Source organism: Bos grunniens, chromosome 5, assembly GCF_055505025.1.
Source record: "Bos grunniens cultivar Pamir isolate PY7600 chromosome 5, Bosgru_T2T1.0, whole genome shotgun sequence".
Classification (NCBI taxonomy): Eukaryota; Metazoa; Chordata; class Mammalia; order Artiodactyla; family Bovidae; genus Bos; species Bos grunniens.
The window spans coordinates 77,353,094-77,369,256 of NC_141169.1; the positions used below are offsets into that span (position 1 = coordinate 77,353,094).

At 40.0% G+C, this 16,163-nt stretch overlaps 1 protein-coding gene and 1 long non-coding RNA gene across 3 annotated transcripts in view; one reads left to right on the forward strand and one right to left on the reverse strand.

The window, feature by feature from the left end:
* The first annotated feature begins 2,562 nt into the window (after positions 1-2,562).
* SYT10 (synaptotagmin 10) overlaps positions 2,563-16,163 on the forward strand; it is a 116,377-nt gene continuing 102,776 nt past the window's right edge. Inside the window, exon 1 of one of the 2 annotated variants that reach the window (XM_086401354.1) lies at positions 2,563-3,312. In XM_086401354.1, coding sequence (XP_086257480.1) covers positions 3,162-3,312 — 151 coding nt within the window. In that variant the 5' untranslated portion in view covers positions 2,563-3,161. Of the gene's footprint in view, positions 3,313-8,277; positions 8,373-16,163 lie in introns of those variants that run through there. The other variant, XM_086401355.1, reaches the window with a different exon arrangement.
* LOC147372481 (uncharacterized) lies at positions 3,933-5,317 on the reverse strand. The gene is made up of 2 exons (XR_015164102.1): positions 4,774-5,317; positions 3,933-4,661 (listed from the first exon to the last, which is right to left on the reverse strand). It is a non-coding gene; the product is annotated as an uncharacterized LOC147372481 (long non-coding RNA).

The following is a 16,163-nucleotide window of genomic DNA, read 5'->3' on the forward strand; positions in this document are numbered from 1 at the left end:
GGTCAATAAATCCAAAAGACTAGGTGTTGAGGCAAGGAATATAACTTTATTTGGAAAATTGTCTGGCCAAGAAGATGGCAGAATAATATCTCAAAATAACCATTTTATTGGAATTGGGAAACCGGTATCTTTTACAGAAAGGAGAGGGGGAAGCAGTGAGGAAATAAAGTAAAAAGTCATTAATCCTGCAAATATTTCCTGGAATGGGCCAATCTCAGGGAGGAGATAAGTTAAGTTCTTCCTTCCTGTAGCCATCCACAGGTGAACAGGGTCCTGAACAAAGGCACTTTGTTTTAACATTCAGACAGAGAAGCAGGGTTTCCCAAAGCAGGCCATTATGCATGACATAATAACAAAAGCAACAAAAAGCAAAGATTAAAGTCAAAGAAACAGATCCAACATGGATTGGATTTAATCCATTTAATGACTGTTGTCCTAATCACTAACTGCTTGAGCCTACTCTCTGAAGCTCAGTAAAGATTTTAAAGACTAAAGCCTTTTTTTCTACAAACAAGAAATGGGGGTATAGAGGGGATTCTGTACTCAGGAAGGCCCCTCAGGGTCCTGCTCAGTTTCATAAGTAATACATTTTAATAAGTCCCTTTCCAACTGTCCTTGCCCTCCAGTCCTCCACACTTAAAAATTGGCTCTTCCCTATCAACCAATCAGAAGAATGTCCACAGTTCTTTCCTAACATTGTCTTTAAAACTCTTGCTTGAAAGCCATTTGAGAATAATCTGCCTGTTCTTCTTGCTTAATGCCCAAATAAATCCTTACTCTGCTGCAAACACCCACTGTCAGAGTTTGGCTTTCTATAACATGGGCACCAGAGCACTTATTTAATAACAGCTTCAAACATAGTAGATATTTAAGGTTTCTTAAATTGACGGTGAAATTATTTCTTTAGTCAATCTGATCTAAAAACAACCCAGATCGATGTGCATAAAAACAAAAAGCAAATGAAGCCAGTAGATTATACTTTGTCTTAATTCATGAAAGAAAAAATAGTCCTTAGTTATACCAATTGTCCTATGAATCAGGTTAAAATGATTCAACTAATATATGCTCCCTACTGGGATGCTATGCCAAATGTTTACCCTAAGCTTTACCATAGTGTCCTTACAGAAGAAATAATTTATCACAAACTGGAATGGTTTAAAATAAAACTACCTATTCTTTGGGAACAAAACCTGCCACCCCAAAACGTCTCTTGGGCACGCAGATTATTTTGAGCTGAAAACAACACCCAAAAGACTCAGGAAGAAATTTTGACAGTCCTCTCAGCTGCCTAAAGAATGTAGCTAGAGCTGTTCCAGGAAGGGAGCTATCATCAAAGAAAACTGTTGTATGAACTACATGTGTAGACTGGGAGAAACCTAGCAAAATCTGTTTGTTAAAAGTCTCATTGTCTCCTATTGTCTCTATATGGCAGAGTAAACATTTGTTTACCAAGCATCTGCCTTTCCATCTCCTTGTGAATTGTCTTCCACCCCTCCGAGGTCCTCGGATACCCCCAAAGTCCTCTTTTGTCTTTAGCTGAAGAGGGCATTTAAGGTGAGGGCTTCAGCCATTTTGGTGAGTCACTCATTTTTCCTCAGTCTCTCACATTGTACATTACTAGTTTTTTTTTTTCTCCTGTTGATCTTTCTCACATCAATTTAATTCTTAGATCACCCTGAAGGATCAAGATGGGTAGAGGGAAATTTCTTCATCCTCAACATGAACAAATTAAGGATATTTCACTTCTAAAATAAAGAATCCTTACCTAACAAAATAAATTTACATTGCTTTTAAATTGTTTTCAGGCAGAGTTTGATCCCATATTCAGATTATAATATGGGATCAAACTCTGCCTGAAAACAATTTAAAAGCAATGTAAATTTATTTCCTATAAGCGGCACATGTTTATTAACATTATTTTGTAGCTTTAGCTCCATTCATTTGCGTTAGAGAATTATAAGAGTCTAAACCCTTCAGTTAGCCCTTTGACTTAGTTAAAGCCCTGAAAGCAATTTCCTCAGGTTGAGCAATCTGTGTGACAGATTTGAACTTACCCCTTTCCCCTTTAACACCTGTGCCTTGTCTTCTTCAGTACTTAAGTCACTTGAAAGAGTGATAAAGGAGGTCAGGTTATGCAATCTCAATTGCCAGTTGCATATTAATGGCAAAATTCGAACTGAATATTAATACAAACAACATATTTTGTTTTGTGATCTCTTAAATTTAGTAAAAAAATTTAAATAGCAATGAACAACTTTGCCTATTCACTTCATTTATGCATAAAGAAACCTGAACTGGGTAAATGGTAAATGCACCTCATGGAGAATTTTACTATTAGTAGTAAAAAGAGCTCTTGGGTTGAATATTCTGTTTTCTAAACAATCATAGTTAGAAATCAAAAAGAAAAAAGAAGTCATTTCTAAAATGCTTTCCTGGGATGTCTTTTTTTCTTTCTGTAGACTTCTGGTTTGATCGCTCATCTACTAGATATTTCGTTAACTTTTTCAGTTTGTTTTCAGTTTGGCATGATCTTTTAAAGAAAAGCATAGAATCAGAGCACATCTGTAATCAAGGGGGTTTCGGTAGGGGGTACGGAGGCTGGGAAAGGTACCCAGAAAACCAAGATTTCTCACCAACCTGCGCGCCAGAAGAGCATCTCTGGCCTCAGCAGGAAAACCCAGCAAGGGCGCCTGGTGGCGCCTCCTCTGTTGTCTCCCGCTTCCCCCAGTGACTAGAGAAGGGGTCACCAGACCCGCGCCAGGCTGCGATTGGACGCGCCGTCGTCAGGCGCCCTCCAGAAACACAAACGCTTCTGCAAGTGAAGGGCTTTAGGTTTTTTACGTCTCCCCGCGCTCCCCTCCGCTCTCCATGCCAGGTCTCTCTGGCTTGCTTGGGCTCGTTCGCGCGGCCTGAGAGTTAGCAATAACCTCGCTGCCGCCTCCGCCTAGCTCTAATTTCCGCCCCAGCCTCTCCACTTTCTCTGAAGCCCTCTGCTCCCGCCATGGGGCCAACTTGGGGCTCCTAAGAGTTGTCACCTCTTAGCTGCGCGCTCTTGGGCCAAAGTCTCCGAGGGCGGGATATGGCTTAGGGCGCTAGAGTGGTCAGCACAGAGGTAACTGGAAGGGGAACGAACGGCTCTCTGGGATAAACGAGGCCAAACGATGAGTTTCCATAAGGAGGACGGAGTGAGCAGCCTGTGCCAAAAGGCGCTGCACATCGTCACGGAGCTGTGCTTCGCGGGCCAGGTGGAGTGGGAGAAATGTTCGAGCATCTTCCCCCCGGACGGGGGCAGCCAAGGCGGAAGTAACACAGGTAACTGCGGAGGGCTCCGCTCGCGACCTCGCAGTCCTAGGGGACTCGCGCTCTCGGTCCTAAGCTCCTGGGTCCTGCGCCTTCCGCGCGGCGCAGGGGCTTCTTTAGGACGCCTAGCCTTCGTATCTTACCCGTCTCCTTTGGTTAGCTCCTGGCGACTTCCAGTGTGGACTGTTCGGGTTTTGTCTTCTGCCTCCATCTGTCTGGCTTCTTCCACTTCTCTGGTCCGCTTCGTACCCGCTGCCGCCGTTTCTCGCTCCTAGGTTCCTGTACCCTCTTTCTCTGAGCTCTCCCACGCCTCCCATCTCGCTCTCAGAGAGAGGCGAGCGCGGGCCGCGGTGTCCAGACCGTTAGCCGAGAGCTGCCCGCGGGGGCCATTTGCCACCGGGACTCTGGCTGCCCTCGCTTTTGTCCCGCAGGTGGCGGATCGCGGCTTGGGGAAGGGCCCAGGCCGAAGAATCCGTACTTAGATGCAAAAAAAAAAAAAAAAAAGAAAAGAAAAGAAAACCAAACCAAAGAAACAAACAAACAAAAAAACGCCTTGGAAATGGGGCTGCGTTGGTCCCCGAGAACAGAAAGGAGCCCGGTAGGGGTAACCCACAACCAGTGTCATGTTTGCATTTGACAGTGTGCAAAACCCTTTAATATATATGAAATTCTAGGGCTTCTTGACAACGTTGGACCAACAGCAGGGATGATCTACTCCATTTTTCGAGGCAAAAAGTAAGGCTTAGAGGACAGACAGATTTAAGTGGAAGAAGGAAAGGTTTATAAATCCTTTCTACACAGGTGCTCATACAGCCCTTAATACAGGCATCCTCTCTGCCCGTCAACAAACTTGGGGGGAAAAACGGGGTGGGATGGAGGAGGCACACGGACCTTTAGAAATCTGAAGGTGGAAAGAAGTCTCAGGTAACAGATTTTTTGCAAAAGGAATGTGGAGCATAGCAGAGCCACTCAGGGGTGATGCCTGGAGGGAAAGATTTATAACCACCTGCGCTGTGAAGTTTGTCTAGCCTATTGTGCCATTGATGCGGTCTAGCTGGATTCCTGGAGTTGCAGGCCGAGTAGTTTTAGTATATGTGCTGCCGAAGCGAGCACAGGCCGAGTAGTTTTAAGAGTGCCATGGGAGAGAGTCCACATAGTTCTGGGAGATGAACACAGGTTTGAGGATTTTTGTTATTGCGCTGGAAGATCGTCATTCCTTCTGTAGGGTTTGTTTCTTTCCTTTTACTAGCCTGTCATTTTAGTCTTCTGGTGGGACCTCGTGGATTGAGGGTAGTCAGGGCAACAGATGAGAGCTGGACCTTAGCTCAGCGTGGAATGTTAACAGTGGAGAACCCTGTATTCTGAGAAGGAGACAAGGAAGGCACAGTTAGCGGGCTCCCCAACCACTACCACCAAAGACAAAGAGAGAAAGGAGGGAGGTGGGGAACAAATGTGTTTTAACCTTTACAGTACCATTATTTAAGTGGAATATTTGTACTTTAAAAAATTCTCTGATCATGGCAACAGGAACCAAGAGAGGCTTCTGTCTGCCCTTGGCAGAACCTGAGGAGATGTTGCTACTTGGGCCCTGGAGAGGAATGATACATAACTGCTGCTGTACATATGCTGGAAACATAGACATTTTGTGAATTTTAATAACCATAGCAGAGTCTTTTCCATTTGTTCAGCAGGTGTTACATTCCTAGGAGTGTGTGAAATTCAACTACTAGTTGAAGGCACTGGCTGAATATTGCCTATATGCCTGTCTTGTATATAGTTGCTCAGCATGAGGTAAACACTCAAAATAGTTTGAACTTAAAGTCTTCTGTGGTAATTGGATAAGTTGTTCTGAAATGATGATATACATGCTAAAGATAAGACTCAGAGATGGAAGTGCAGTGAAAGAAATGAGAGTATTTAAAAGATCTGAACTTTGGTCATTTAATAGTTGATGCTGTGGATAAAACTACTGATTTCCACTCCAACCCCAACCCCACCCCCTTGTGATCATACAACAAATAGTGGTTTTCTGGGCCTCAGATTGGCTGGTAATGAGGAAAATCTGAAGACTGGAAGCCAAATACTAGCTTTTAAATCTTTATAAATACACAATTATGGCCTTCAGGTGGGCTTCCCAGGTGGCTCAGTGGGTAAAGAACTTGCCTGCAGTGCAAGAGATGCTGGAGATATGGGTTCGATTCCTGGGTCAGGAAGATCCCCTGGAGGAGGGCACAACAACCCACTCCAGTATTCTTGCCTGGAAAATCCCATGGACAGAGGAGCCCGGTGGGCTACAGTCCCTAGGTCTCAAAGAGTCGGATATAACTGAAGCAACCTAACTCAGCACAGCTCAAGGTAAAACACAGCATATGAATTGTAGAGAGAATTCTGAACTTGTTCTAAGCATTACAGAAAGTAATTGTAATCCTAATTCCTTTCGGATTTGTGCCTGGGAACAAAAATGGAGCAAAACAAAATCTCAAACAATTGCATGGGTATTTTTCTGCCCTTAAGTGAAAATATGTACTATTCACATTGGGTATTCAATTTAATATATGAATACTTATTGAATGATTACCACTAAAAAAGACATCCTACTAGGTTGTCTATGAGATATAAGGACGTAGAAGCTTGTTTTACACTTTCCATTCATAAATCCATGCAACAATTAAAAGTAAAATAATCTGCAAATAAGCTCCTATTACTAATAGATATCTATGAAATGTATCAAAGATTAATTATCAAATCTTTAGCTATATTAATTAGCTACTCACCCTCACCTTGTTCTTTGTAGTAGATTTTCTTATGCACTTGTTCTAGTAGGTGGTTCTTGACTCACTGTTTGTTTAATGAGAAACACATTATGGTAAGAGGAAATGGACATTGAATAGAATGATGGTTTTTTACTTTCAGCACTGCCCAGGTGGTGCCAGTTATTCTAAGGTTGCAACGACAATTGCAAGCTTCCAGATTGTGCATGATTTTAGATTCCTTCATGCAGGGGTTGGGGGAGAGAAGTTTAGGTACAGGGCTCTCTTGGTCTCCTTGGGGGATTGAATCCAGGAGGCCCCACAGATACCAAGAGTTATGATGCTCAAGTTCCTTACATAAAATGCTGTAGTATTTGCGATAGCACTTCTTCTCATATACTTTAAATAATCACTAGATTACCTATAATACCTAAATCATCAAGAGATACTTCTAATACCTCTTCATCTTCTTGATGAAGAGGTATTCATACCTTCATCAAGGTATTATAAATACCTCTTGATGAAGGTGAAAGAGGAGAGTGAAAAAGCTGGCTTAAAATTCAACATTCAAAAAACTAAGATCATGGCATCTGGTCCCATCACTTCATGGCATGAAAAAATGAAATGGAAGTTGCTCAGTCATATCTGACTGTTTGTGACCCCATGGAGTCTACAGTCCATGGAATTCTCCAGGCCAGAATACTGGAGTGGGTAGCCTTTCCCTTCTCCAGGGGATCTTCCCAACCCAGGGATTAAACCCAGGTCTCCTGCATTGGAGGGGGATTCTTTACCAGCTGAGCCACCAGGGAAGCCCACTTTATGGTATATAGATGGGGAAATAGAGAAAGACTTTATTTTCTTGGGCTCCAAAATCACTGCAGATGGTAACTGCATATATGAAATTATAAGATGCTTGTTCCTTGGAAGAAAAGCTATGGCAAACCTAGACAGAGTATTAAAAAACAGAGTACTCTGCTGACAAAGGTCCATATAATGAAAGTTATGATTTTTCCAGTACGTGAAAGTCACTCAGTCATGTCTGACTCTTTGCGACCCCATGGACTGCAGTCCATGAAATTTTCCAGGCCAGAATACTGAAGTGGGTAGCCTTTCCCTTCTCCAGGGGATCTTCTCAACCCAGGGATCAAACCCAGGTCTCCCACACTGTGGGTGAATTCTTTACCAGCTGAGCCACAAGGGAAGCCCAAGAATTCTGGAGAGGGTAGCCTATCCTTTCTTCAGCAGATCTTCCCAATCCAGGGATCAAACTGGAGCCACAAGGGAAGCCCAAGAATTCTGGAGAGTGTAGCCTATCCTTTCTTCAGCAGATCTTCCCAATCCAGGGATCAAACTGGAGCCACAAGGGAAGCCCAAGAATTCTGGAGAGGGTAGCCTATCCTTTCTTCAGCAGATCTTCCCAATCCAGGGATCAAACTGGAGCCACAAGGGAAGCCCAAGAATTCTGGAGAGGGTAGCCTATCCTTTCTTCAGCAGATCTTCCCAATCCAGGGATCAAACTGGAGCCACAAGGGAAGCCCAAGAATTCTGGGGTGGGTAGCCTATCCCTTCTTCAGCAGATCTTCCCAACCCAGGGATTGAACTGGGGTGTCCTGCATTGCAGGCAGATTCTTTACCAACTGAGCTATCGGGGAAGCCCTCACATATGGATGTCAGAGTTAGACCATAAAGGCCGATCGCTGAGGAATTGATGCTTTTAAACTGTGGTGTTGGAGAAGACTCTTGAGCATCCTTTGGACTGCAAGGAGAACAAATTAGTCTATCCTAAAGGGAATCAGTCCTGAATATTCTTTGGAAGGATTGATGCTGAAGCTGAAGCTCCAATACTTTGGCCATCTGTTGCGAAGAGCTGACTCATTGGAAAAGACCCTGATGCTGGGAAAGATAGAAGACAAGAGGAGAAGAGAACAACAGAAGACGAAATGGTTGGATAGCATCACCGACTCAATGGACCTGAGTTTGAGCAAGCTCTGGGAGATGGTAAAGGACAGGGAAGCCTGGCGTGTGCAGTCCATGGGGTCACAAAGAATGAGACACGACTGAGTGACTGAACAACAACAATCTAAATCAAGGTAAATGATATGTCACTCATTCATTTGGCCCTCAGCCATGTCTGACTCTGCGATCCCATGGACTGTAGCCCTCGAGGCTCCTTTGTCCATAGGTTTTCTCAGGCAAGATTACTGAAGTGGGTTACCATTCCCTTCTCCAGAGGATCTTCCTGACCCAGGGATCGAACCCAGGTCTCCAGTGTTGCAGGCAGATTTTCTTCCATTTGAGCCACCAAGGAAGACCCATGTAAAGGTAATGTAGACAGTTGCTTGTTTGACAATCCATTTTTTTTTTAATACTTCCTGAATTTTTAAAAATACTTTCAACCTGTGGCTGATTGATTGCATGGATATGAAACATGGATACAGAAGACTGATTGTAAGCCTAAAGTTACTCTACCTTAAAGAAGTCATGAATTACATATAGAAATAAAATATTCTTCTACTGTTTTTTTTTAATACCAATAAAGAACAGGCTTCACTATTCTCTTTACCATTTACTACAATAGCAGTAGCAGAAGCAGTGATAATGTTATTGACTTGAGAATCAAGCAGTCAAGTTGACAGATTCTATATTTTAGTAAACTTTACAGTAACTTAACTGCAGATGGCAATACTGGTTAATTTACTCTTTTTCAGAGACATTATTGATGTCAACATTACTAGTACACTAGAAAGTTCATTGTATGCAGTTTTTTAGAAAATCAGATTTTTGCAGTCTTTTTAGCACTGATTCTCCCCCTCCAAAATAGACAGGTCACCCACTAAATTCATTAATGTAAAAGAGAACTTAATATTCTAATACTTAGGGAAAATACAAAACAGTATATTGGCCTATTGCCTTAAATGTAATTCTTCATGTATACTGTGACTGAATATACATAATAGTTTTTGAACTGGATTTGAGTTCATTTCTGGTCTTTAATTGCTATTCCATATCCAAATGCTTATGAGATTTTAGGAAATTTCATTACTTGAGAAGCAGACCTCATAAATGCAGCTAATCAACCCTCCTTAAACTCAGTCACATCACAACTGTGCAGACCTAACCATAATTTTAAAATTTTATACAAACATTTAATTTCTCAATGTTTTAAATTTACATTTTACACTTTTAAATTAGTACTAAAATTCTAAAATAAAAATGTAAACAAATTCTTCTAAATTAATATATGTGTTCTTCATTTTCTTAAGATGTGGGAACAAGTAGGTATTTATATGGCAGACACTTTCGTTGAAGTTACTTGACTAATAAAAACAGAGATGGCTAAGTAAAAAAATCAAAATAACATGATTTCCTTTGAGAATAAGGCATTTTCAGTCTGTCATAATAGTTTAAAATGAATAAAAAGACTTTATAGGTTTTCTCTACAGATAGAAAGCAAATGATTACCCAATTAATTTAATTATTTTGTATCACTAGTAGTGATGAGTTTTATACATTAGATCTGATAGATAGAGTGCCTGATGAACTATGGAATGAGGTTCGTAACATTGTACAGGAGACAGGGATCAAGACCATCCCCATGGAAAAGGAATGCAAAAAAGCAAAATGGCTGTCTGGGGAGGCCTTACAAATAGCTATGAAAAGAAGAGAAGGGAAAAGCAAAGGAGAAAAGGAAAGATATAGCATCTGAATGCAGAGTTCCAAAGAGTAGCAAGAAGAGATAAGAAAGCCTTCCTCAGTGATCAATGCAAAGAAATAGAGGAAAACAACAGAATGGGGAAGTCTAGAGATCTCTTCAAGAAAATTAGAGATACCAAGGGAACATTTCATGCAAAGATGGGTTCGATAAAGGACAGAAATGGTATGGACCTAACAGAAGCAGAAGATATTAAGAAGAGGTGGCAAGAATACACAGAAGAACTGTACAAAAAACATCTTCATGACCAAGATAATCACGATGGTATGATCACTCACCTAGAGCCAGACATCCTGGAATGTGAAGTCAAGTGGGCCTTAGAAAGCATCCTTACGAACAAAGCTAGTGGAGGTGATGAAATTCCAGTTGAGCTATTTCAAATCCTGAAAGATGATGCTGTGAAAGTGCTGCACTCAATATACCAGCAAATTTGGAAAACTCAGCAGTGGTCACAGGACTAGGAAAGGTCAGTTTTCATTCCAATCCCAAAGAAAAACAATGCCAAAGAATGCTCAAACTACCGCACAATTGCACTCGTCTCACACTCTAGTAAAGTAATGCTCAAAATTCTCCAAGCCAGGCTTCAGCAATATGTGAACCGTGAACTTCCTGATGTTCAAGCTGGTTTTAGAAAAGGCAGAGGAACCAAAGATCAAATTGCCAACATCCACTGGATCATGGAAAAAGCAAGAGAGTTCCAGAAAAACATCTATTTCTGCTTTAGTGACTGCCAAAGCCTTTTACTGTGTGGATCACAAGAAACTGTGGACAATTCGAAAGAGATGGGAATACCAGACCACCTGACCTGCCTCTTGAGAAACCTATATGCAGGTCAGGAAGCAGCAGTTAGAACTGGACATGGAACAACAGACTGGTTCCAAATAGGAAAAGGAGTACGTCAAGGCTGTATATTGTCACCCTGCTTATTTAACTTATATGCAGAGTACATCATGAGAAACGCTTGGCTGGAAGAAGCATCAGCTGGAATCAAGATTGCTGGGAGAAATATCAATAACCTCAGATATGCAGATGACACCACCCTTATGGTAGAACGTGAAGAGGAACTAAAGAGCCTCTTGATGAAAGTGAAAAAGGAGACTGAAAAAATTGGCTTAAAGCTCAACATTCAGAAAACTCAGATCATGGCATCTGGTCCCATCACTTCATGGGAAATAGATGGGGAAACAGTGGAAACAGTGTCAGACTTTATTTTTCTGGGCTCCAAAATCACTGCAGATGGTGACTGCAGCCATGAAATTAAAAGACGCTTATTCCTTGGAAGAAAAGTTATGACCAACCTAAATAGCATATTCAAAAGCAGAGACATTACTTTGCCAACTAAGGTCCATCTAGTCAAGGCTGTGGTTTTTCCTGTGGTCATGTATGGATGTGAGAGTTGGACTGTGAAGAAGGCTGAGTGCCGAAGAACTGATGCTTTTGAACTGTGGTGTTGGAGAAGACTCTTAAAAGTCTCTTGGACTACAAGAAGATCCAACCAGTCCATTCTACAGGTGATCAGCCCTGGGTGTTCTTTGGAAGGAATGATGCTGAAGCTGAAACTCCAGTACTTTGGCCACCTCATGCAAAGAGTTGACTCATTGGAAAAGACTCTGATACTGGGAGGGATTGGGGGCAGGAGGAGAAGGGGACGACAGAGGATAAGATGGCTTCATGGCATCACTGACTCGATGGACATGAGTCTGAGTGAACTCCAGGAGTTGGCTATGGACAGGGAGGCCTGGCGTGCTATAATTCATGGGGTCTCAGAGAGTCGGACACGACTGAGTGACTGAACTGAACTGTCCTGAAAATTGTATAAAGAATTACAGTTTAGAAACATAGTAGGCATGTTAGGGTCAGTAGAAATCCTTGAGAGTTGTAGGTTTCAAAAAGTAACTGAAGCACAGTGAATTCAGACCTGTAGGCACATTTGAAGAAGGATGCACCAGAGGGTTTTTTCCTTCCCCATACTGATACTCCACTGAAGAATGGCCAGCTTCTACTATTTCTAGTCTCATATTTACATGATCTTCAGTACATATTGTGCTTGGTCTCAGTTACTTCTAGGCAAATGGATGACTACCTTGGCTTCAAAGGCCAAGCAGGTATCAGCAAACATCCAGTACTCTTCCCTGTGAGATATCAATATTTTGGCAGTATTGTCATGATTTATTTTTTGCCTTAAACTTTTTTCCACTTTGAGACAATTTAAGATCTGTGTTTCCTCTCTATATGAACTGTGAATTTCAGAAATCTGATTCTTTCAAGAGCAATTTAATATACAAAGTATATAGCTGTCCATTTCATCCCTATCAGATTTTCTTTAAAACTTAGTCATCATTGTAATCTGGTTTTATGGAGTAAAATTGTCATTATTGGGAATACATCTGCATTCATTTACAAATTGTTTTTGTACAAAAACTGTCAGAAAATGAGCATTATCATAAATGTTTAATGGACTTTCCAATTTCAATTTCAATAATCTGTATTTTGAAAATATAATTATGTTTTTCCTGATCTACCTTTTATTCTGTTAATGACATTAACTCAATAGGCTGTAAACACTTTGGGGGCAGTGGCCAGTTTATTGTTTTATCCTCAGTGCCTAGAAAAAAACTGTGGCTTGTTAAGAGTTTCAATAAATATTTATTGGATACTGAGAGAATGAATATTCAATTAATGAATTTATCCTCAAGAAGCCTCAATATCCTTAACTGTATAACAGTGGGTGCTATTTAGTCATTTCCCAATTCCTTCTGAAACTCAGTCAGTTCAGTTCAGTCACTCAATCGTGTCCAACTCTTTGTGACTCTGTGGACTGCAGCACGCCAGGCTTCTCTGTCCATCACCAAATCCTGGAGCTTGCTCAAACTCACGTCCATCCAGTTGGTGATGCCACCCAATTATCTCATTCTCTATTGTCCCCTTCTCCTCCTGCCTTCAAACTTTCCCAGCATCAGGGTCTTTTACAGTGAGTCATTTCTTTATATCAGGTGGCCAAAATATCAGAGCTTTCAGCTTCAGCATCAGTCCTTCCAGTGAATATTCAGGACTGATTTCCTTTAGGATTGACTGGTTTGATCTCCTTGCAGCCCGAGGGACTCTCAAGAGTCTTCTCCAACAGCACAGTTCAAAAGAATCAATTCTTTGATGCTCACCTTTCTTTATGGTCCAACTCTTACATCCATACATGACTACTGGAAAAATCAAACCATAGCTTTGATTATAGGGGCCTTTGTCGGCAGAGTAATGTCTCTGCTTTTTAATACTCTGTCTAGGTTTGTCATAATGTTTCTTCCAAGGAGCAAGTGTCTCTTAATTTCATGGCTGCAGTCACCATCTGCAGTGATTTTGGAGCCCCCCAAAATAAAGTTTCTCACTGTTTCCAATGTTTCCCCATCTATTTGCCATGAAATGATGGGACTGGATGCCATGATCTTAGTTTTTTGAATGTTGAGTTTTAAGCCAGCTTTTTCACTCTCCTCTTTAACTTTCATCAAGAGGTTCTTTAGTTCCTCTTCACTTTCTCCCATAAGGGTGGTGTCATGAGCATATCTGAGGTTATTGGTATTTCTCCTAGCAATCTTGATTCCAGCTTCTGCTTCATCCAGCCTGGCATTTCACATGATGTACTTTGTATATGTCATTTTTGAGTTTCAATTTTGAACTTCTGAAACTAAGTTGTATATATTTGTATCTTTGTGTCTATGGTGTCCAATACAGTATTCTATGTAGCTAATATACTACCGATTTAGTTTTATGATAATGGCAAAAATTAGAGCACTTAGGCATTTACAAGCTAGAATATGATAAGCAACATACTCAAAAGTAACAACTTTGGATGTGCATTCACTTCCTGAGTGTATTCAGGTAGAACTATGACTCCATGGCTCAACTTATATGTTACATAATAAATGTATTGAATTTATTAAAGTTCTAGAAAAGTGGGAATATCTGTTTAATATACCCATTCATAATAGTAAAAGGAAAGTCTGTTCATTTGCTTATGTAAAAAGTAGCATAGAAAAAATAATATTATTATTATTCAAACTGCTATTAGTCATTCCAGTAAGAACTAGAAATCATCATTTTGCAGTTGTGAAAACTAAGGCAGGAAAAGTTAGCAACTTCCCCTCAATCACAACTAATTAATGATGTGGCTAGGATAACAATGCTGGGCTCTTTAGATCCTGTCCTAGGCTCAACAAAAAGTAGACATAAAAAGAGATCCTGGGGCCATCCATGGTGCTAAAGAACACTAGAACAACATCGATTTCCTCTGTTGGTGTAATAAGCAATACTGTTCAAGTTTAGAAACAGAATTCCTGAAGAGAGCTTCTAAATAGAGTTATTTTCTTTTTCCTTACAATATTAAATGTCCTAGTGACCATTGAAGCTGTAAGAGCTGACAATAACATAGCTTAGGTAGACTGTCAGAAAGTAAAGCTATATATATATATATATATATATAATGAATATATTAATTATTTCCTGGAATTGTGCTGTGATGGCCTAAGAGCTAAAAGGTAAAATCATCTAGAGGGAGAGGTGAGGGAAAAACGAACTGATATTAACTTTTTTCCATTCAGATGTGTCCCAAAGTGTTATAATCTACTGTTAAATATTCTGTTATTGAATAGAGAACATGATAGCTTTTAAAACCTTGTAAGTCAGTTTGTCCATACTGCAAGGTTATTTTAATTTAACAATGAGGACTGTTGTTTTCTCTTCAGTATCCATTGTTCCTTTAGTTGTGTTTAAGTAGTCACACATTTATTTATTTATTTAAAATTATTATTATTATTATTTTACTTTACAATATTGTATTGGTTTTGCCATACATCAACATGCATCCGCCACGGGTGTACACATGTTCCCCATCCTGAACAAAACAATATTAAGTGATATATTATCATTTTGAATATATTATGAGTTGTTAATATACATGAGAGGTAGTTTTAGCATTATGCTTTTTTTTTGACAAATATTTACTGAGGTCTTACTATGTGAAAGCCACTGTGCCAAACATTTAAATGTACGGGTACCATTAAATGTGCATAGTTTTTCAAGTTAACATAAATGTAGAGTTAATATATAATAAGAGATTATAAATTATTTACTCAATTATGAATATATGTAAAGATTTATAAGTAAATTTGGCTAATTTAATTATATTTGATATCATGCTTGATACTGTCAGGCAGGCTTATTTCTCTCCCTTGATTTTTGTCTCCTCATAACAAAGGTTTGGAATGACAGACTAATTACAGCTCAAGCAGGCAGGATTTCTCAGCCCCTGTCTTTTCATAGTAAACATTCAAAACAATGGTAAGGTTACAGCTCAGTTATAGCTCAAACAGAGAGGTTTTTTACTAAACAGACAAGGGATAGTACACTCCTGAGATGTGGGGACAAACCAACCCTGAAGTACTGGCCACAATCCCTCTTGGCTTTCCCTTTTTATACTCCCTGTTTCCTCCTCTTAGTTCTACCCTGTACAAAATGCAAATGGGCCAGTCAGGGAAGGGATGCATAGTAGGTCACATGGTCACATGCATAATAGGGCTTTTATATATTCATCTAAATGGATGCAGACTGAGAGTTTTGATAGTTTCAAGTTATATAATAACAGGCTGTATTGTGTATGTCTTTCCCATAATTCAGTCTGTTATAATCAGATGTATGTATGTATAGAATATTTATGAATACCTAATGGACTCCTAGGAGCCTAAGGTCACTTAAGGAAGTCCCTGTGGTTAGTTTGTATCTATTGTGTGCCTACATTACCTGTGCAGGAGTTGGAAAAGTTTCTGGGGTTATTTTTATAGCCTATATGTGAGCACTCCTGGGCCTGCCTGGAATGGGATTTAGAGATCAGCTTGCATCCTTTTCAGTTAGGCCACCTCTTGTTGCTTATGCCTAACTTCCTATCTAACAATACCATTTCATTGAATTTAGGATGCTGTTGATTACAAGGCACACCATTATTTTATATTACACCAGGAAAATCAAAAAAGACTACAAAAATTAAATTATGACTTGGTGCTTTTTCATCACATAGAACTTTTAGTTTACACTTATGGAAAAATTTCTTTTAAAACAGACATAAATTTTAAAAATCATATATCACTCTTGTACAAGTATAAAAAGGGAAACAAAACAACAACAACAGAAATGAAAACATAAAAGACAAATAGATTAATTTAAAATGTAAAGTACTGAGTCTGATTCTTCTGAATGGTGATACTTTCATTTATGCACATATTATTGGAGACTATGGCATCAAAAATACTGTCAAGAGTAGTAATGATCAATTTTTTTCCTTAAAGGAGTTCATTGTTGTGCTAAGTTGCTTCAGTCATGTCTCTTAGCAGTCCCATTGTAGCATGCCAGGCCCCTCT